The 22,837-nt window shown below is 45.5% G+C and overlaps 1 protein-coding gene across 2 annotated transcripts in view; it reads right to left on the bottom strand.

Annotated features, from left to right (window-relative positions):
* ptprz1a (protein tyrosine phosphatase receptor type Z1a) overlaps positions 1-19,316 on the bottom strand; it is an 89,664-nt gene extending 70,348 nt beyond the window's left edge. For both annotated transcript variants that reach the window (XM_069685821.1, XM_069685822.1), the window contains exon 1: positions 19,053-19,316. In XM_069685821.1, the coding sequence (XP_069541922.1) occupies positions 19,053-19,113 (61 nt within the window). In that variant the 5' untranslated portion in view covers positions 19,114-19,316. The remainder of the gene's footprint in view (positions 1-19,052) is intronic.
* Between the last annotated feature and the right edge of the window lie 3,521 nt (positions 19,317-22,837).

Here is a 22,837-nt window from a genome sequence, read left to right as displayed (position 1 = left end):
TCCCATCAACACCTATTCAGCTTCTAAAAGTCTGCTGGGTACCTGCCCGCTGTTCACTGTGTGCCAGCCTCTGCCGCTGCTGCTGCATCAATCTCAAACAAACCCTGCAGCCCAGACCTTCAGACTGCCTCTCTTTGTTGCTGTGCCCGGCCGTCACCTCCACAGCCAGCGGCTCCAAACACTCAGAGAGCGGCCGGGATGTTTAAACAAAGAGCTCCCACTCACAGCGACTTGTTTACAGGAAGAGGAAGATTTAAAGGGAAACTGAGAAAGGTACGACTCCAGCACAGTGATCTCAGGGACATTTTATTTAGTTTAAACCTTTGCTGTTAGCTTAGCAGAACATAAATAATGATTTATTTAGTCAGCAACAAATTGAGTAAAGAAACCCTTTGAAGCGCTGAATGTATGTAGCATGTGGCTCATGTTGGCATCAATCAGGGAACAAAGCAGCCGTGTGTATGTTTGCGGTGGCTTTAAGTTCTCATATATCACAAATGTTCCGCCTCTCGAACTTTCCCTGCATGAGGCATTTAGGTAACACGTAAACAAAATGGTGTCTGGGTGGCCTTATGAAAACTCTTCCGCCAATCAAACTAGCATGAGTTTAATCCCTGTAACAGCTCCCTGTGAGACCCCAAACGGCCTGATTATCTGAGGACATGACAGCATTCATGGCTCTTGGTTTTATTTTTAAGTGCGTCCATTAAAGGTTCTTGTTCCACTGACTCAGATTGTTATTCTAAGTGTCTGACAACATTACAGAAAGGATCCCTAGAGACATAGACCTTATTGTTAAAGAGGAAGATGACTTTGTAACCAGAAAAAGCTTCTGTCTACGATGCCTTCTTCGAACCCACCAAACTTCATTGACAAAAACAGTCATTTTACCTCTCAGAATATGGGATTTGCTGCTGTAGCACTGCCTGCATCATGTAGTTGTTTTTGTGTTATTGGGTTGTGTTGGATCCAAGCCTTTAAAAATGGTTTTTTGCACCTAACTGCAGAGAACATCAACTCTCCCCTGTCGTGGCATTGATATCATGCCTGCTCTTATTGTAGTGGCCTTCTTCACGCTTGACGGAAGAGGCGTTGGACAAAAGGTGCACTCTTGTGCTACACTCTGTTAGCGTCGGCGTTGGCCGCGAGTGTATTTTCGCCGTGTTTGATCGGTCAGTAAAATGACGAGAGTGTGAGCTAACCGTTAGCTAGATAAGAGTTGTGAAAGTTGTTTAACTTCTGTTCATCGGCTCGAGTTTCTGTGACTTTTTAGTCTCTATTTGTATATTGTTGATAACTTTGTGCAGGCAGTGCGCACGCACACACTCGTGCTGAGTTAATGTCGTAGCATTTTTTAGGGCATCCCTATTTAAAACACTAAAGTCAGACAATTACAAAAAAAAACAACTAACAGATGGAGGCAGCAGTCGAACAGCAACGCACCTGTTCTGCTGAGTAAAATGACTGTTTCTGTCAATGGAGTCTGGTGTGTTTGCAGAGAGCGATGTAACGTCTGTTTGTGGTTAAAAAAAAAAATCATCTTCCTCTGTAACACAAAGGTCTATCTCTGCAGGGATCCTTTCTGTAACGTTGTCACACACTTAGAATAACAAAACAAGAACTTTTAGAGGACAGACGTTGATCGGGCGCAATTGCCCCAAAGGCTTACATTGCAACCATTATAACATGATTGCAGATGCAACTGAAACAAACTACTGGAGCAATTCCAAACACTTAGTGCTTTTTCGTCGTCTAGACCCTGACATGGGTAAAAATAGGGCCCAGATATAGATATACAGCAATTCCCCTTCATTATATTCCTCTATGAGAACTCGACAACCTGTTCTGTTAGCTTATTTTGCTACTGATGACAACAGACATATTACTATTGTATCAAACAACTTAAAAAGTCCACTTATTCTCTTTGCTGTAAGGGTGATGCCACTCTCATTAGTGTTCACAATAAAAAAAATCACATAAAACATGCTACATTCTTTAGCTGGTTAGCTTAGCTTAGCAGAAAGACTGGAAACAGAGGGAAACAGCTAGCCTGGCTCTGTTCAGAGATAACAAAATCCACCTTTAAAGCTAATTTATTAACACATTATATCTACTTTATTTAATGACGCCATGAAAACAATATATTCATCTAACTCTGAGTAAAAGTTGCTTCAAGCAGACTTGTTGTAGGAGTATCGAGAGCAGCTGGTCGGACCAGGCTGCCCAGTCTGTGTTGTCGTCTTCCCATTGAAAGACACGGAGCGGTTACACAATCGCTCCGGTTGTGGACACAGACTCATTCATTCGCAGTCTGGACAGCAGCAGAGTGTCGAACATGATAGCCCTCACAACGTCCAATGATATCTGTTTGTCTGTGCGTCAGGAGCTGCTGTGTTTGTGGTCTGAAAATGGAAATCATCAGCTTCTCAACAGCGACTGACAGCAGAGCGTTCGGGTGACAAAAGAAGATGATAGCAAGGATTCAGTGTGTAAAACAGACAGGTGGAGTCACCGCGGTTAAACGCACTGACTGGCAGAGAGCATGTACTTGTTGCAGCGTCTGAGAACACACAAAAAGTATTCTGACATGGGAAAGAGCTGCTGTGCGATTGACTGTACGCAGGTTGAACAAGAAGTCGGAGAGATCATTTTACAGGCTACTGAAAGCTGAAGAAAAGAGAAGCTGATGGATCACTGCTTCTCAGGTGAACAGCTGGAATCCAGGCGCTGAAACACGGATTTGTGTTTGACATTTTGTCTCAAATATGTTGGATTTTTGGGTAAAATCAAACCTTAAGTTATACTGCACTGACTACTAATCATTTAAATACCATCTTTCATTTATTTTCTGTAACAAGACAAACTTAGTTTTCCTTAAAGTTGAGCTGAAACAGCATTTCGAGAGTATCTAGCTTCCGTATCGTGACGTATTTCTGAGCGAAACAGGACGTGCAGGCGGGACATATCATTAGAGGGATTCGATTTGATCGTTGAGAAGTGGGCGTAGACAGACGTTCTCCACAGCGCAGTAGCTAGCTAACTGACCGAGCGTTCTTGGTGCTCTGCGGCTAAATGTTGCAGATTGATTGGTTGAAATTGTTTGGTGCTAACTTACGTAAGCACGTGTGAAATTTAGTTTTACCGGAAGAAAAAATGATCAGATTTTGATATATAAATACGAAGAAATGGATAATGTGGATTTTTTTGGCCTATATTGTCAAATAGATGCACAATATTACCGGGGATGTGATCTAAAAGGATTAAAATGACATCTTTCATTCACCTCGACTTTAAAGTTGGGTACTCACAAAGCAAGCAAGCTGTAGGGATGGGTCATGAACTTCAAATCGAAACGTTAATGTGATTATTATCTCATCTTATGAAGTATTTATTCCATTGTTTCACTGGTGCCTGGTTGTAATGCAGTACTCCCGCCAGACGGTGGCTGTAGCACATCTGGAGGCTGTTTGCTAACCGCCATTAAATAACAAGAGAAGAAGAAAGCTGGAGTGCCAGGTGCGGGAAAACCGGGCATGTCGCTTTGAGATTCGTAAGCAAAGAAAGATGCAGAAACTTCTGAAAATGAGGTCAAGTGCAAACTTTGAAGGGTAAAACTAGCATGAGTCTACGACGAGTCTGCACAGTATCACGCCGATTCTCCCCGTCAGACAAATGATCCTGTCTGACGTTGTCTGTGTGTTATAAGGATGAGATGCACTGAGTGTTTTCGGTACACACTTTGACATGAAAATAAAACCAAGAGTTGTGAGAAAGTAAACAGGTCTCTCTCTCCTTATGTCTGCGTGTTTGAAAGCGATGATGAATGAGTCTATTTCCTGTGCAGAGATGAAAAAAATGTTGCTTTAATTTCACAAAACAAATCCCGCCTTGAAGTGCGACCATGCTTTGTGTAGTTCCCCGGCAGCACTGTGTCTTTGGTAAACTGTAGGGATCTCTATTGAGTCGAACTGCCTTTAATAAAATCAGATATCTGCCGTTTGCCCTCCTGAAGGCAGCCATGTTGCAGGATGTTTTGCCGCTCGGACCGACTGAGAGGGCGTGATCACGTTTCTGTTGTGAAATCCCATCGAACAAGGCGATAAATTAATTCTAATTAAACAACATCAAAGCAAATTTAGACTTTAATGCCACTAAAGTTAGCTTCTTTTTAGCAGCACGTTTTGGGCCTGCCGCTGTCTTTGTGCCACTTGGCTTCCTGCCTGTTTGCGACGCTGGAATGATTAAATGATGCTGCTGATTGTTGCTGCAGACTTTAGACAAACCTGACGGAGGACAGTGGGCGTCGTGCAGCTGGACGATGCAAAATGTAACTACTTCTAGACGACGAAAAGGCTAGAGTCTAAAGAGAACTGTTCCGTTACTTTGAACTATGAGAGGTAAGAAAAATGGTGTCAGTTCTGTAGCATCCTAAACTTTAAATTCTAATCACTTGATAAAATCCATCTATCGGCCAGCTGTGCAGCCAATTCTCACCCCTATTTTTAAAATGATCAATCCATCTGTTTTGTTTCTGTCTTCAGACGAACTCTACAGCCTCGTCTGGTTTCTGCTGCGGCTGCAAACGTTCGCCACTCTTTAAACGACCTGTGAAGGAGCAGTGAGTTTCTTCTTCACCCACGTTTCCTCGTGTGTAAAGCATCCGATCCAAGAGGAGCCGTTCTGGTTCCAGCAGACGAGTTGTTTTTTTTAAATCTGATCGTACAAACGGTGACGAAACATTCTGTCAGAGGCCCAGAGGAAGGCTTCTCGAACAGAAAAACGACTTAATTAAACACCGGAGCTGAATGGACGAAGAAGAGTGCCAAATCTGTATCCCACAGCAAAGACAATGAGAGAGGAAGTGTGTGTGTGTGTGTGTGTGTGTGTGTGTGTGCAGGCTCCTTACTTATAAACCTTTTACTAACTTATTAACTCTTCCTCTCAGGCTTAAGATGAGACTTGTTTTCTGATCGAGGTCTGTAAAATCTCCGTGTTTAGTTTTGATCAATTAGTGAGTGAATTTGAAAGCTAATGCTGCATTCAAGTCATGTAGGATTTCTCAGCTGCCAACTGGGGAAAACAGTCAGCAAACACTGAGCAAACTAAATGTGGTAGCTCGAGCTGACGTTTTAAAGTGAAGCCTTTTTTAACAGATAAATAAATTATTTATAATAATGATTATGATTTAAAAAAAAACACAAATAAAGAACAAAAGAGGAAAAATAGATGTTAAAAAATGTTGTTGTTGTTTACACTTTGGAATCAATCAGATAAAAATGTTTTTAAGGTGTGATAAGAAGCGCTTCTGAGCGTGCGACCCGAGTCAGTCTACCTGACCGCTCTTATTGTGTTTATCTGTTTTGGTTTTTTCGTCCTGTGCGAGCGGAGTTTAATGTCACAGACTCCGTTTGTGGATTAACGGGTCGCTTACACAGTTTTTTGCTTATTTTTGTGCGGCCCTCGTGTGAGTCATCAGGCATGGGGCCACAGGAGGGAGCCAGCTTGCACCTCTGACTAATTCATTTAATTAATGTACTTATTGTCTCTGACATGCTCCTGATGCCTCTGTGGTGAATGTATGCATGGTCTGGGTGGACAGTAAAAACTGAATTGCCCTTTGGGATAAATAAAGTTATCTGAATCTGAATCCATAAAACAATTATTCAAATCACAGAAGGTGTTGTTTTTATTTTTAAAGGGACAAACAGCTTGATAATGAAGTAGGAGGATACACCTGTAAATGCCAACATAATCTCAGAGCCCATCGACAGGGTAGCGTCTGGGAGCGCTGGAAAACTTTTTAGGCATCCCGGTGGAGACTTCCAGCCCAAACTTCCTCCTCCGTGCGCTGCATTGTTTACAGTCCAGTCAGCAGCTCGAGAAGCGACCGTGTGTTCAGATCAAAGGTAAATTCTCCCTCCAGATGTGTCTGCTAAAGAAACGCTGTCATCTCTCGGTTCGTCCCATCCCCCGGAGGAGCGCCCGTTCATCTGTCTGTGCTGAGTCTCAGTCTCACTGTAAACAGGAAGTTACACAGAGGCTGCACTCTGGCTTACTTCAGCGGGATGAAGCCCAAACAGAAACAGATTTTCTTGTGATCGACTTTAATTAACAGGTTTATTGTGAGCGAGCGCGAGTGAACTCGTTAGCTTGTTTTTGCATCCATGTTTAGTCGGCTGGATTTTATAAAATGCTGTTTAAAGAGACGACTTTAAACGCCTCCTCCTCACATAAAATAAAAGTTTACGCTATATTTCTGAATATTTACCGCTTCACATCTACGTCAGATGTTTTTATCCACACCGTCTCTGTATCCTTCGCTTGCAGCACACAGCATCTGATCAGCTATCGGGTCAGCAGTTTAAAGAAGAGACAACAAATAGAAAATACAATATGAAGCAACTGAGGAAATGCTTTTCACGGTGGAGACAAGAGGAGACTTTTATGAATGAAAGACCACACAGGAAGTACCTCTGCAGACTTAGAGCACAGGAGAGGGAGGGAAAACTTGTGGCTAAAGTACGTGTTTCTCGTGACCCCGTCTACAGCAGGACACATCGAGCTTCTGTGCTGACACTCTGTAAAAACCTGAACCTTCCCTTTAACAATAAAAAAGTGTTTAACATTGACGGGCGAAAACATCAAAAACCACCAGTGTGGTCCTTTCAAAGCTTCTACCAAACAACCTTCTGTCCACTCAACCCTTCACCTGTCCTCTTTGTCTCCCAGCAGGATGCCCCGCCTCCACATGATGTCAGCGCTACATCATCTGCAGGCCGCCGCAGGAGCCGCCCTGCAGGAGCTTCGGTCTGCTGCCAAACACTAATTGCTTTTTCACCTGCATGACTCCACCGAGCTGCTCCAGCGTAACGCCATCAGCACCGTCAGCAGCTCATTAGCAGGCAGACAGTTTGTGACGGTGCCTTGGGGACGCTCGACTATTTTGAGGAATGACCTAATTGAAACGAGCAGCGGGGGGGCGGGGCACAGAGGAAATTATGGATTTTACACTTTGTCCTTCGTTAACCTTGACACACTTCTGCTGGATCTCCCTCGCTGACGGCAGATGTTTCATCCTCATCGTTATCTGACAAACATTTACATCTGTCTGTTTTCTGTCTTTATGGAAATACTGTTGGAGTCCTGAAATCATCAGGAGTTCATGTCTTAAAGGTACAGTGCGTTAGCGTTACAACGACCCAAAGCATTTAGAGGAGAACAAAAACACAAAACTCAGAACGAAATACAAACAAGACCAGGTGAAAACCGAGTACGTGGCTGACCGCTTCAGGTCAATGTGCGCTTTTGTTGGCAACACTGGAAGCGTGGCGTGTGCATGTACATGTACATGTGCGTGTGCGTGGAGGCTGCGTGTTCATTTTCCTTTTAAATGCATGAAAACAGATGAGAGTCTTCACACTGCCGGCGTAACATGGGCTGAAAATATAGAGAATAGGAGGCTCGCCTATTTGTACCGCGAGCCGCGAGCGGTTCTCGGTCAGAATACACGGTGAAAATGAATCGTGATAAGTCCTATTGATCTCTGACAGCAATGTTAACAGGCAAGGAGAGTAAAGTAGGACAACACTTCCAGTATGTCTTTTCAAAGTAAAAGCCTGATCTGGAATTCTGACTCCCCTCGTTTGTACACAATGCTTTTATTTTGAAGAGTTTCCCGGGCCGTTGTTGTTGTTGTTTTCACTTTATTTGTGACTTTTCCAGGAAGTGATTTATGGATAAATTCACTCACATCCTTATTGCGGCTTCTGCTTAACTTTCTTAAAAAAAAAACGTAGTCATAAGTCTCCCACAGGTCGTAAGTATATGTTGTCCCTCTCTCCCCCTCGCTCGCTCTCCGTCTCGGCTCATATGGTTGTTTTCGCTGTGTTAATTAAGGTCCCGTTTCTAACGTGAATAAGATCATTTTCTGTTAAGACCAACCTACGGAAACCTTTAAAACAAAGACCCAAAACAACCCCTGGATGTGTGTGCTGCGGACATGGTGAGGACAGCGGAGGAGCAGCCCCGCCTACTCCCCGAACAAAGTATCCAGAGTGTGTGGAGAGAGAGTCGCGTCATTGGAGGTCCAATGTGCTCCATGATCCACCATTGGATCTCTCTATTTCTATGACTCTCACTCACTCGCTCACTCACTCACTCACTCACTCACTCGCTCACTCACTCACAGACCCGTGTGTAGGACAACAATAGAAAACGTGCTGAGAAAACAAAAACAAATACATTAAAGCTGCAGAAACAAAAAACACACAAAGCCAGAAAACACATGCAAAGGAAAATATTACCACAAAGCCGACTTAAGTGACATCACTTAAGGCAGGTATCGAACTTCACACTGCTCCTTTTGGAGACACAAAAGTCTCAATGCAACATTTAGACGAGGAAATATCAGCACAGTAACGCCACCATCAGGACACATTTTTTCACTTTTAAAACAGAGAGAAAATCTGGCAGCGAGATGGGTGTGACATTTCCTGATCACATGCGGGCTCCCCAGAGGATTAATCGCTTGATATGTAAGTGACCTCATGAGCGCTTTCAGCACGAGCAGTTCAGTTTAAGTGTCTGATCCTTAGACCATGGATTCAAACATCCCGTTCCCGACAGTCCTGTGGGTCTAACCACACATCTGGCATTCATCAGCTCTGGTTTCATCCTAACTCAACCTCAGCTGCATTCAGTGACAACCTGAAAACTTCATATCTGCTTCCACTTACATCTAACTGCTGTAAGAGGATTAACCTTCCACAGCTTTGACACGTCTCGTCCTGCAGACGAGCCTCATGGGTGAAGGTCAGCCAAGCCAGCTCAGGTGTGTAAACACAGCCTGAAGCTTCTCCCTGAGGACCAGACACATCGAACATGTCGGACCAGGAGGAGGACAGATTCTCCTCGGACATGGGGGGAAACATCTGCTCGGTGCCGTACGAGTCTGAAACTGCAGGAAAAATAAAGAAGCAGTCTTTAAAAAAGCCCCGACAATGTCTGCACTTCCTCCGGACGCTCAACTGGTTCACCGGTCTGTTCCACACCTCCACAGTAGAGTCTGTCCTTACCTTTGCCATCATCACCCAGTTTGGTAACCTCTCAACAGGAGACAAAAACAGGTTGCAATGCATCATTAAGGTGGCCAGTAACTTGTCTCTTAAAGTGAAGGGCTCCTGCAGCGTTCTGTTCCAGAGTAGCAGAGTAGAGGAGGAACGGAGAGAGGAGACGTAACTAACACTAACACTACAGTCAGTGAACTTTCCATAAGCGTGAATATCTGCTTCAGACCGACACAAGAAGCTGTTCTGCTGCAGACTGAGCCCACCTGAGGGCTCCAACACGCCAAGGACACCTGAGGGCTCCAACACGCCAAGGACACCTGAGGGCTCCGACACGCCAAGGACACCTGAGGGCTCCAACACGGCAAGGACACCTGAGGGCTCCAACACGACAAGGACACCTGAGGGCTCCGACACGCCAAGGACACCTGAGGGCTCCAACACGGCAAGGACACAAGGTAAAGGTGTGTTTTGGGTGGAGGAAGGGGCGGGACGTCAATACTGCAGGTTTTGTCTCTACAACGAGAGGGGAGACATGTCGGCCATCTTTGTACAGTCATTGGTCGTGACCCGGTGCTGTACAGCTCGACCCCCTGCTACTGTTAGCTTGTAATGTTGCTGATCGAGGAATTTAAGCTCATTCTCCTGCTGCACTCAATGGAGGCCGATCTGGATAAGAGGATCAGACTAAAGCCTGAAATGTAAATGTTCTGTAAATACTTGAAAAGCCTCGTTGAGGCCCATCGAATCCTTTTGTGCACGACAACATCTGCCTAAAGCGTCAGCACATTCACCTGCTTAGATCCCCTCCAACAAGCAGTGAATGGTGGTGAAAGGATTGAATCAATCGTCCCTCCTTTTTACTGAAGAGGACCGACCCGCGTCCTCCTCGCAGGCCTTTCATCGCTGGCCTTTTTCTGCGTGAGTTTTTCGGGGGGTTTTGCATTCAGCGGTTTGAGAGATGAGGGCCATCGAACATCCAGGATCGAAGGGAGACCACACACTCGCAGGCAGCTGAGGAGGGGAGAAAACAGGGAGAAAAGTGGAGGACAAATCAAATGGCTCTCCACCAGCTACTCTACGGGGGCTCCACTTGTTCCCCTCTGCAATTCCCCTTTTCAGAGGCGCTGTGGGCCACCCGGATCTGCCCCGTCATCCATTACAGCATCCAGAGTGGAGGGGAAAGAGGAGGAGGAGGAGGGGGAGGAAGAAGGGGGGGTGGGTGACGGTGGTGGCAGAGCACCAGGCGGACACCAGCAGAGACAAGATGGTTGGCTACCCAAAAAAAAAAAGAAACCCACCCTCGACACCCCTCATCCCTCACCCGCCCAGAAACAAGAGAGGAGACAAATGAGGAGGAGGAGGATTAAAAAACGTTAAAGGGTGGGTGGGTGAGGAGGGGGAGGAAGCAGACAGTAGAAGGATGAAGGCATGAGGCTCTAAAAGGGGAGAACTGTGGGACCACAGGATGACGGAAGATGTGCAGCAGGAGCACACAGAAGTGTGGAGAGAGAATGACAGATGAAGAGGGGAGGAGAGGAAGAGGAAGAAGGAGCTGAGCTCTGAACCTCAAACTGTGAAATCTTCAAACTTTACAATCTCATGTTGTAATCGTCAAAAAACAAATTAGCTTCTGGGAGTGACGGCAAACTTTTCCAGCAACACCATGTAGCCAGCGTTTAGGGATAAGGACTTCCTTCTCCGTGCGCTGCATCGTTTACAGTCCAGTTAGACTTTGGACTTTAATAAACGGCTCTTAAAGTGATGATCTGGAAGATTTTCATTAAAATAAATGTCTGTTACGTCTCTATCTGTCGCCGAATGAGGTAGCACGATGATCAAAGCCTTTGCATTTGCAGTATATAGTCTTATTACAGACTGGGTGTCTGGTGCGACTTTCAGGTAACAAATCACGGCGGCGCCCAGTTAGTGACGTGTTTTCCATCAGCCAGCAGTGGTTGGTCTGCCAGAGAGGGTAGGCGGAGCTAAGCGGCTGCTTTTCCGCTCTCTGCAAGCGTTGCGAGTAAACAGTAATCTACTATGGCTGAACAAACAAAAGATGGATGACTACAGATACAACTTCAACAAGAAGTGAAAATCCAAAGAAGAAGAAACAAACTCGACGCTCAGATGAAGCAAACAGTCTGAAAAGGAAAGCGACCGTCAGCCAGGAAAATCAGGAGTTACAACCGGAGCCGACCGTGGACGTCTGCTTAAACTGGGAAGTGTCCTCCCGTGATTACCGTATATCGTCATTAGATGGCGCAGACGAGAACCAAACTGAAATCTTCAAGATTGTCCATTTAAGTTTGCTGAAAGAACAACATCATGATGCAGATTAGTAACGAGTCATCATGAAGCTTTGTCAGGTCTGTCCTCAAGAGGAGAAATACTTTTTTTGTTGAACAGCCGATCCATCATTTCTGATGCATTCAAGGAAGTCGGGAAATCAAAATGTGACACAGCAGCAAGCGAATGTGTCGCTCGAGCTGAATCTAGAACGGATTGTTCGCTGCACTTGCTGCAGATTTCCGTTTATAGAGATACTCTAAATATAAAGCTAATTTCATCAGAAAAACACGGACTGTTTTTCATGCACGCAACTAAAGCCTGCTGATACCTGATTGGTCAATACTGCTGGGACTACAAACGTACTACAAACTGAAACCAGAACAATTCTGATACCAAAATCCAGAACCGCGCCGACAGAGTCTGCATCTTTATGTAGAATCTGTTAATAGAGATGATCCCCTTCTGAACCTGCACAACTGGCTCTCTATATGAATCAGTGATAATGTTAGTATAAACACAAGAACACAATGACACCAGAGGAACAACCACAATTCAAAACTCCACCTGCGACTGAACTAAACAAGACTTCTGAAGTCTAAAAAACTGAATCCGACACAGAGCGACTTGTTAGGACGGGTGTTTTTCAACAGTGCGTGAGGGGAGCAGAGGCCTGAGAACAGCGATGGGACACACAAAGTAAGAGGGGGGAGGGAGGGGGGGAGTTAACGAGGCTGGGGGTGTTAACGAAGACTAATGAAGGCAGGAGTGCTGCTTAACCTGCACTCCATCGCTCTGTGAGGCCTCCAACCCTGAGGTGTCGGAGCGGAGGAAGAATGTGTGTCCCTGCTTCCCTGTGTGTTTGTGTGTGTGTGTGTATGCCAATCCACCCCTCCCTTCACCCTTACACACTGCGCTCCCACACTTCTGCTCCAGCTTCACAGTGTGACGGCGTCCTCTCCTCCTCACCGCCGACGCTGGGACAAATCTCAGTGCCATCATGCGTCACGCTTTAATGCTCCCCCCCTGAAACAACCCCTCACCCTCTTCTTTTTCTCTGTTTCTCTGCACCCCCACCCCCTTCTCAATCTGCCCCCTTTACACCTCCCGTCTTTCTGTAGTTGCCCCCTTTCCTACTGTTACAAAACAAATCTCCCCTCTGACAGCATAATTCACCGGGCCGGGCCAGAGGAGGCAGCGCCGGACGGACAGACAGACGGGCCTCCTCAGCTGACCTCCGCCCAGGACTCGGCTGGTTGTTCCCCCACGTAACCCGGGTCTCCATTCAGACGGGGGAAGAAAAAGAGGGGCGACTCGGGAGGATTCAAACCGGTGGCCCCTGTGTATGCCTGAGTGAATGCCGTTGAGCCTAATACCCACTAATCTGGTCATCAAATACCCCCGCTGCCACGACTGGAAATCTGCTTTTTTTATTCTCTGCAGACTTCCAGTGGGGCAGCGAGGGACGTCTGCCCAGCCCAGGCTGCTTTGGACGGACAAAAAGGGCCAGAGGGAGAAAGAGAGAAGACGGGGAGGGACAGGAGGAAGAAAGAGGTCATCTGAGGTGACCACAGTCTTGTTTGTGTCTTTATTAAAATGTATAAACAAAATCCAAATGTGCTTTTATACAGTCTTTCTCGTTAACAGCAGCTCACAGACTGAAAGAGGGAAACGAGTGTTGGTGTCCATCCTGACATTCCCGAAAAATCCCAAGAATGCGACGGCAATAACGGCAAGAAATGTGTGTCAAAGTAAAGTTGAACTTCTGGGTTTAAAATGTCCTCATGTCATCATTTCATCCTTTTAGACAATAGTGTGAAAATGTGTCACAATAGGCCTCTGAACCCTTGAGTTGTAGCAGGTTTGCAAGATCACAGTGACCTTCATCTTTGACCTTTGACCAAAAAATCTAGTCAGATCATCCTTGAGATCTAGTGGATGTATGCACCAAACTATTAAATATTCCCTCCAGGAGTCCCAGAGATATATATTAAATTATACCGAAAACAGCCCTGACCCGTCGAGGCCTGGACTCCTCTAGACCTCTGAAGGTGTGCTGAGGTATCTGGCGCCAAGACGTGAGCAGCAGATCCTTTCAGTCCTGTAAGTTGCGGTGAGGTGGGGCCTCCATGGATTTGTTTGAGCTTCAGAAGCTCTTCTGTTGGATCGGACCACACGGGCCAGCCTTCGCTCCCCACGTGCATCAATGAGCCTTGGTCGCCCATGACCCTGCCGTCAGCTAACCGGTTTTCCTTCCTTGGACCACTTGTCCTGACCTCTGCAGACCGGGAACAACCCGCAAGAGCTGCAGTTCTGGAGATGCTCTGACCCAGTCGTCTAGCATACCATCATAATTTCGCCCTGGCCCAGTTGCCCATTTTTTCTGCTTCCAACACGTCAACTTCAAGGACAAAATGTTCACTTGCTGCCTGACATATCCCACTCACTGATAGGTGCCATTTGACCTTTGATCTTGAAATAATCATAACTGCCATGGCTGCGGTTGTTGTGTTTCCTTCTACAGTCAGCTTGCTTCCCAATTGGCGTTTGTTTCCACATGATGATCCACAGAGCGCAAGCTCGGCTGTCCTCGGGGTTCCCTCCACACAACAAGATACCGGATCGTAAATATTGAACACGTTTAAGAAGTAAAATCACTCTTAACATCCGTCACACCACAGGAACATCTGAGAGATCATCTTTAGAACCATCAAAACATCAGGACTTTGCTTACTTTAGTCTGAAGGGGGGATTCAGGCTCAAAATCAGCCTGATTATCTCATAGTGTGTACCCAACTTAAGAAGCTTCAAAGCATCTAGAGTAACATCATTTAAATGAAAACCGGCGACATTAAGCTACAAACAGTTGCCTGACAGTTGAGGCTGCGTGAGCCCTATAACCAGCTACAAATCAAAGTCTAGCTGGCCTCAACTCTTCGTGATCCAATCAAATGTTCAACCAGTTCCACTCCCCCTTCTCTCTCCCCATAATTCTTGTTTCCTTCTATCTATAAATTGGTACAAAAAGCCAGAGCTGTAAACACCAACACTTCCACGTTGCTCTGAGACCCCAGACTGGGCAGAGTCAGCTAGCTGCACAGCTAACTAAGCTAAATAGCAAGAAGCAGCTTCAGTTACCAGCAGCTTCCTTAGCAGAGCAGCAGGACATCAGAGGTACACCAATCATTAGCAAATAGAGTTATACAGTTGTGTTTGTTACAGTCGTCAGTGAGGCCCGGCCCCCAAAACACTCCACTCTGGCAACATCTATCGGCACATTATGACAGGAGGATGCTGACAAGTGCTTTAGCGACAATTCAAAGGGGATTTGAAGGCAACGTCGCTAACCACACCGGGCTATGTTTGGAGATTTGTCACGGCTAGTCCCAACACAGCTTAGGGTAATCAGCCTCAAAAATCCAGCATCAGTCGGGCTATTGTGTTTTATAGTGAATTCCCTGCTGTCTGAGGAATCCAAAAGACTTGATGTATCTAAAAGGAAGATCCATTTCAGCTTTGGTTTCCAAAGTAGAGTTGTTCCAACCAACACCAGCATCTGTATCATCCTTCGATACTGCCTAAAACGGCAGGTACATCCCCCAAAGAAAACCATCCATTCATCCATTATTTATACTGCGTATCCTGTTCAGGGTTGTGGGGGGGACGGCTGGAGCCTATCCCAGCTGTCATTGGGCGAGAGTTGGGTTACACCTGGACAGGTCACCAGTCAATCACAGGGCGGACACACAGAGATAGACCATGCTCACATTCAAACTTACGGGCAATTAAGAGTCACCAGTGAACCTAACGAGCATGTCTTTGGACTGTGGGAGGAAGCCGGAGAACCCGGAGGGAACCCACGCATGCACGAGGAGAACATGCAGACTCCACACAGAAAGGCCCACTGCGTCTGAACCGGGATTCAAGCCAATCGCTGCACCACCGCGCAGCCCCCAAAGAAAACAATTTCTCATGAGAATAACAAACAACAACAGTGCGATGCTAATGGAGAGTTTAAGGTTAGTCAAAGCTGTAAAAATGTGTGTTTTTATCACCAATAATATGTATATCTCTGTGGGGATGCTCGGTATTAAAGTTCAAGTATTTGAATCAGTATCAGGAAAGAAAAATGGTATCCAAACTTCTCTAAACTTTAATAGTAATTTGTTTTACCTCTTTAAATGTGTATATGTGTATGTGAGGACTGTTTGTAGTCTGACTTTAATGAATGTACACTTTTAAAATAAAGGCAGTAAATGCTGTTAAAAGGTATTCAGCATGCCTGGAGTTGGCATGCTTGGTGTCTGTGGTGGTGGGCATCACATCTACAGCAGCCCGCTACATGTGTTTGACTGACAGACTGCCTGACTGTGACGGCCATCTGTCAGCAGACTCCCTGTTAGACAACAAGAGGCCCGGAGACTCCATGAGCCCGGGCGGAGTGCAGGGCACGGCTGGCGCTGCCCATTCACAAATATCTTTTGGGAGGACAGATGGCGTTGAGTTTTCTCCTCGTGTGTCTTTTCTTCCACCATCCACCATTCCTGCGCTGCCTCCTCAGCAAACTGGCATCTGCTACGTGCCCCCACTTTTCATCATTTCAAAAACAACACAAACAGAAAGATGGGGGGCGTGAGGAAACCCGGAGGCTTTCTGCAGGTACCGAATCCGCCCAGCACAGACCCAGGCTCACTGGCCCGGCCACAAAAGGTTTCACATCTCTTCAGCTAAATCTGGCTCCGACCAGCTTCTCCCCCCTAATCTTTGTTTCCCGTCTCACCACCCAAAAAAGATTCAACCAAGCAGATCAGTGTCCTCTCTGGCACGCTGCGACTGCACCGTGCATGGCCATGGGAGGACAAACTAGAGGATGAGGAGCTAAGAGAACCCTTCCAGCGTTCAGGCTTACGGTGGCAAAACCTGAAACATCTCTGGTGGCTTCCTAAACCTCTTCAGCCCTGCAGGACTGCACCTCAAACTCTGGTTTTTTAGAGGGAAACTCACCAAGCTTTAACAATGTCAGGCTAAGTATAAGACAACTTTTGCAAATATAAAGCACATGACATGTAGATCACGAGAATAAAGTTGTAATTTTACATCAGCCTATACTGTATGTTCTTATGAAGGGGGAAATCAGAGCAGCCAGTCGCCTGCGCCAAAACGAGGCACGTGGAGCAGCTTGTGAAACTGCTGCACAGGAGGTTTAATACAACTTTATCTGGATCTGTATTTATTAAACACTTGGAAGCATGGAAGCACAGCATGCATGTACCTCGCGAGAACATGCGAGATCTCTGCAGACTGTGTTACCGTGTAACATGTAAGAACATCACACAGCTTTGTGTGACATTACTTTAGTATAGGTTCAACAAATACTGAATCTTCTGGCACATCAGCTCCATTTAGTCAGAAGTTTCAGGACTCTGAACAATGATGTTATTTGACAATGAGTCATGATTTTAGTCATTTTAGCGCCCAAAAAGTTAAAGGAACAGCTAAAGCTATTACCAAAATCCTGTGTTCTAAATCCATGGTTCTCAAGCGGTGGGTCGGGACCCAAAAGTGGGTCGCGGAGCTGTTTTCAGTGGGTCACAGATGTGTGCCTGAAAAAGTGGCAAAAAGTCTACGCTGCACTTTTATTTTGAAGGACGTGGGCTTCCTCTGATGTGGGTGCAGTAACTGTAGTTTATTCACACTGCATGTATCCACTGATGGGTAATCCCAGCTACAGTTACATTTACATTCTTAAAACTTGATGAGCTTCACAGTAATTGCACTTTTTTTTTTTTTAAAAGACGACTAATGCACTGCTACCTGCCGGTCAGGTGGCCGTCTCAGGTCCACGGCGCCATTTTTTATTGAATAAATTTGAGTGGTTGAGAAATTTGGGTTGCAATTTATCATTAAGGAGGTGGTGGTGTGTCCTGAGGCTAGACCAGTTGAGAACCACTGCTCTGGCTGTACAACTCCTCACTTAGGGGGAGGAGGTAACAGGGACAGACTCTCTCACAAGCGGTAGCCACTAATTCACCTCACAAAGTTAATAGTAGTTATCTTCTTTTATTCAATAGTAATATTTATTTATTTCTCAAAGGGTCATATGTGCAATAAAAATCTGTCAATGTGCAATAATCTCTCACCACAGTGCAATAACCTAATTTAGTTTAATCAAACTAAATACCAGGTCAATTACCCACTGTTTACTTGTATATTTTCTAAGAGTGTATATTTTATATATTTGGTTATCTAATTTTTGTTCTTTTTATATATATATATCTATAGATAGATATATATATTTTGATCTTTATTTTTTACCCTCTGTGTGCTGATTCTTTCCTATTGTATTGTACTGTATAAGCTGCTGGAGACTGAATTTCCCAGAGGGAGTCATCCCAAAGGGATCAATAAAGTTGAGTCTAAGTCTAAGTCTAAGTCTAAATGTAAAGTCAGTGTACATTAAGACAGGAGACATCCAGCAATCACTATGCACGCAGAAAACATCCTCGTACAGAGCACAGTCTAACTTTTACTTCAGACCAGGTGCGTTGAAGTATATTTCTGTAATAATGCACATTTTATTTCTGCCTTTGTTTGGAAACTTTAGAAACGTCGGCTTCCTTTGTTACATGAAAATAACTATTCTAGAAATAATGTAAATATATATTTAGAGCCTCACAAAGCTGATGAAACACAGGTATGATATCCACACACAGCTTCTCCAATATTCAGCCTGCAGAGTGATCACGTCTAACACCTGAAGGGAAACAGCAAGTGAGCCAAACACAAGGAGGGTTTCTGGCTCCTGAAGAATCCTGGCTGCACATGAAGCTGCGTCCCTGCTGCATGTTTCATTTCTGCAAACAGACATGTTGGAACAGTCGCCACAGTCCAAAGAGACACCAATTAATCCTGAAAGAAGCTGATTTACTTTTGCAGGAAACAGCCCATTTAAACTTTCAACATCAAACATCAGAGTCTTTATACTGAAGCGAGGTCAGTCACATTAAAACACACACACACACACACACACACACACACACACACACACACACACACACACACCACTGTAAAGTTTTATCCTTCAGGATGGGAAATAAAGGAGACATATTTGAGTCTCTGCAGCGATAGTATCTGTTTCTGTGAAGCTTTGTAGGATCACTGCTGTTGTTGTTGCCAGATATGGCGCCTCTGACACCCTTAATAAGCCAGTCAGACCACCGTGTCCAAACTTCTCTTTTCATGCTTGACAGCTCCGGTTTGGAGCTGATACGTGACGCCCTGCGCCTCCCAAACGTTTTAATCTGCGATCCCACAGACAGATAGGAGCGGGGACGCTGTTCATCGCAGGAACACGAGAGATCATTCTCACACTCATGAGACTGATTGTAAAATGATTTGGACTCAGTGTTTCCAAAGGCGCACAACGTGTTACGCACCACAGGTGCAGTTATTTACATAAAACAAAGCAAACTTTCTTATTTCAACAAAAACACAAACGCACTGACTGCGTAAAGACTGATTCTGTTTGTTTTGGACAGAGTTCACTTCCCAGGTCACCTGAAGCTGCTGCGCAATTCCCTTCAAGTGTGCGCAGCAAGTTGAAACAAACCCAAACAGACTTTTTACAACCTAAACACGTTTAAGATTGAAGCGTTTCTGTGTCATGTGAGGACAATACCGAAGTGAAACATGTCTTACCTTGTTGGCATATGAGGATGAAGTGCGCAGCCAGCAGCAGCCAGCAGCCTGTAGTCTCCATGTTGGGGGGAAAACGCTCAGATGCAGTAAATAAACAAATGAAACAGAGATCTTTGGGGAGCAGGTCCCGGTCGGCCCGCAGCCCTCACAGCTTCATGCTGCTCCGCTCCGCTGCTGCCTGCCTGCCGGTCGCTCGGTTGTGCTTTTGTTGCCGTAAAAGTAAAATACAAGTCCGGGTCCCGGTGCGCCGCTCCGCTCCGTCCGCTCTCCTCCACACCGACTGACTGACTGAAGACGATCCGCCAGACTGACGCTGTGCGCCGCCCCCAGCCCGCAGCCACACCGGCCTCACTTCCTCCACACAACCTCAACAGACACTACTATGTTACACAGATCTACTGACATTTTTATGTAACAATATAGAGAATTTATGAAAAGTAAAGAGGAAAACAAGGACAGATTAAAAAAAAAAAAGAACAATAACAATAACAGGGAAATAAAGAGTTAAAAAAAATGAAGAAGGAAGGAAAGTCGCATTGAAGAAGAAAAGAAACGTCAAATATGTTTAAAAAGTTGTGATTATACAAACATTATATTAATTTGCAGGGCCGTATTATTATCCTTATTAACTCCGGGCCCCCTACTCCTGTGTTAACTTATTCTGAGACCAGCTGGTGAACATCGGAGGAAGAAGAAGCCAAAGAGCAAAACATTTCCCTGAGGAGGTGGTGGAGACCAAAAACAGAGAAAAAGAGGGAGAATACTGGGCTTACAGTGCTCAGGTGGACGAAGACAGCTCCACATTAATGATCAGCCTAATAGATGAAAATTGTTTCTGCCGCCCCCAAGTGGCCAAAAAAATCTATTATTACATATTTAAACTGATCATGACATGTGACATATTTTACTTAAGATTAAATGCAGTCCCCAGACAGCCGTAACAGTGAGCACCAACCGGGATTTCAACGCTGAAATCTGGTCTGAACATCTAAGAAAAAATTTCAACCAGCTAAAATACGATTACGACATCATTGTGTCCAAAATAACATTACACCTGGACAGATACCCTGTCAATCATAGGGCTGACACATATTCCCTTTTCCCACCTAAATTTAGCGCGGTGACGCAGGTTGGGAAGACCCGCTTATAGATGCCGATTGTCTCTTTTCCCATTGCCAGTGAAGTATCCTCCTGTCGGTCTGTTTTCTGCTGCGTCACCGTCTGACGTCACAAACGTGCCGGAGACAGGGTTAGTAACCAGTGAAGATGTTACGGTGGTTAGCTCTTTATTGTATCTATTACTCAGGCAGTCTGTTTATCAAACTTGGCGCTGACAAATTAGGAACGATGTTCGAGCGCTGCTCGGACGGAGACGGGCGGAGTTTGTAGGAGTCGGAGCATAGCATCGCGCCGGAAAGGGGGCGGAGATTAACGTGTTGACACAGGTTTTGTGTTCCCATCGATGCCGATCGATAATTGATAATAATAATAATAATTGATAATTACCGGGTCTACTGCAGACTCATGTGACCCGGGTCTGAATGCAGATTGTAACCTTTCCCACTAAGCAAAAAGCCGGGTGTTAGTGGGGTTTTTTGATCAGTGGGAAAGCGGCATTAGAGACAGACAACCTTTCACGCTCACACTCACACCTACGGGCAATTTAGAGTCGCCAATGAACCTAACAAGCATGTCTTTGGACTGTAGGAGGAAGCCGGAGTAACCGGAGACAACCCACGCATGCACGGGGATTTCAAAGGGATTTTAAAGTAGGTAGGTAGTAAGTTAAATAAATTTTAGGCCTAAATATGCACGTAAATTCTGTTTATTGCCTTAACTGAACTGTATCTGTAAAGTAATTGACGTGGGACCTGTCACACCTTGAACTGAAGAAGGTCCCCTTCATCAGCTGCCGTCGGAGTTTCCCCAGAGAGCGGCTCAGCAGCAGCAGTTGGTGGCTCGCTGACTGCAGACAGCGGGGAGTCTTTAACACAACGTAAAGAGTAATTGAGTGAAGCGGCTGAGAGGAGTGTCTTTTTGTTTTTAAAGTGTGTGTGGTTGAGTTCACCGGGCCGCCGACCTCCTGACCCCTGAGAGACGCTTCCACCTCGCACTGAAATGGAGCCCAAAACATCAGCAGTGACCCAGAAATCACAATTCACTCTGGGAATGTGGAACAAGTGCCTGTGTGTGTGTGTGTGTGTGTGTGTGTGTGTGTGTGTGTGTGTGTGTGTGTGTGTGTGTAGTCCCTTCACACAAGTGAGAAAGTGTTGGAATCACAGGATGCAACATGACACATTATCTGGAAAGTTTCTGACGGTTAAAATATTAAAAATAATGAAAAGAAACAGTGTCAGCAGAGAAGTTTGATGTCAGATTCATTTCTTTATGTTGCGTAAAAAGTTAGAGTCCAGGAAGTTTTCACACAAAACAGCCTCCTCCAGGGATGAGATATGAAGCCAACGCAGAAGTGCCACAAGCTGCAGTTCCTCTGGTGTCCACTTGAGGCTGTCTCCAGCAGTGAGTCAGTCCCCATAGAGCCCCATGTTAAACTTTACAGCAGAAATAAACATGTTTACAGCCTGGTACAAAAAACAGTTTGGGTCTCTATAGCTCATTTCTCTCTTCATGACAACTGTACGGGGAGAATCTTTATACAGCTCACCTGTTTACTTATATTAAGGCTTAAAGTGATGCATCATTAGGGGCGTGGCCTCTTTGAGTGACAGGTGGAAGCTGCTAGCTGTCTGCTACGTGTCCCCTCAGCTAACTCAGTCACTGAACGTAACCTCTGGGCCGTGTTTGTGCTGTTGGAGCCTTTTGGAGATTTGTTCATTTAAATATCAGACAAATGTTTTGAATAAAATCATGTTTTCAATATCTTTAAGATTAAATTGTCACATTTACATTAAATAAAAAGCCTTTCAAAATATCAATAAACCATCGTAGTGAGGTGTGTTTATAGAGCAGTCCTGAAACAGCTGGATGACAGCTCTGGTAACAGGCAGACCTTCATTCTGTTTGTCAGTAACACACTCACACACTCTCCTGTCAGTCTCTTGGAAGCGGCTGCTTTGGGGACCACGGTACAATTTTCCCTGTTAGCATCTGTTAGCTAAGACTGTTTTTTTAAGACGTGGCGGTACGGTTGACCTGTTGCGTTGTAATTCTGTGTTGGGGAGGGCAGAGCCAGTCCTGGGAGACTCCCAGGAGCTTAACCAAGGTATGGGGCTGCTGGTTTAGCTCAGTTGGTAGAGCGGGCGCCCCATGTATAGAGGCTACAGTCCTCGACGCACTGATCACAGGCTCGACTCCCGGTCTGCTGATCCATTTGGTGCATGTCTTCCCCCACTCTCTACTCCCCCCATTTCCTGTCTCTCTTCAGCTGTTCTGTATAATAAAGGCAAAAATGCCCCCCAAAAAAATCCAAGGTACGGAGGGCCTGCTGAGAGCACAAGAGGAGGGAGCTCGGAGCTCCACGGCTGGCCTGCTGGGCTCGCCATTTTCAGACATTACACTTCAGGACAACAAGTATATTTGGCATCATTACTCCGCCTCAGTTGTTGGTTAACTTGGCCGACTTTTGAGCCACTTTGTCCCGAACAATCACTGTGTCTCTCTATCTCTCATCCCCCTGCCTCTGTAGCTGTGAGTGACAGCTGGCCTCAGTCATGAGGGGTACACTCGCTATACGGATAAGTGGCGCCGTCTACTGCTGTGAACATTTATTGGCCTTTAAAAGTCCCGACCCCAAATATAAGACGAGCCCACTTTTTCAGATGTAT

The sequence above is a fragment of the Semicossyphus pulcher genome, unplaced genomic scaffold, assembly GCF_022749685.1.
Source record: "Semicossyphus pulcher isolate SPU_LCO1_2020_fin unplaced genomic scaffold, fSemPul1.0.p SCAF_8, whole genome shotgun sequence".
Lineage (NCBI taxonomy): Eukaryota > Metazoa > Chordata > Actinopteri > Labriformes > Labridae > Semicossyphus > Semicossyphus pulcher.
Note: the sequence above shows the minus strand (reverse complement) of the source record. Positions and strands in the feature narration are given on the sequence as shown.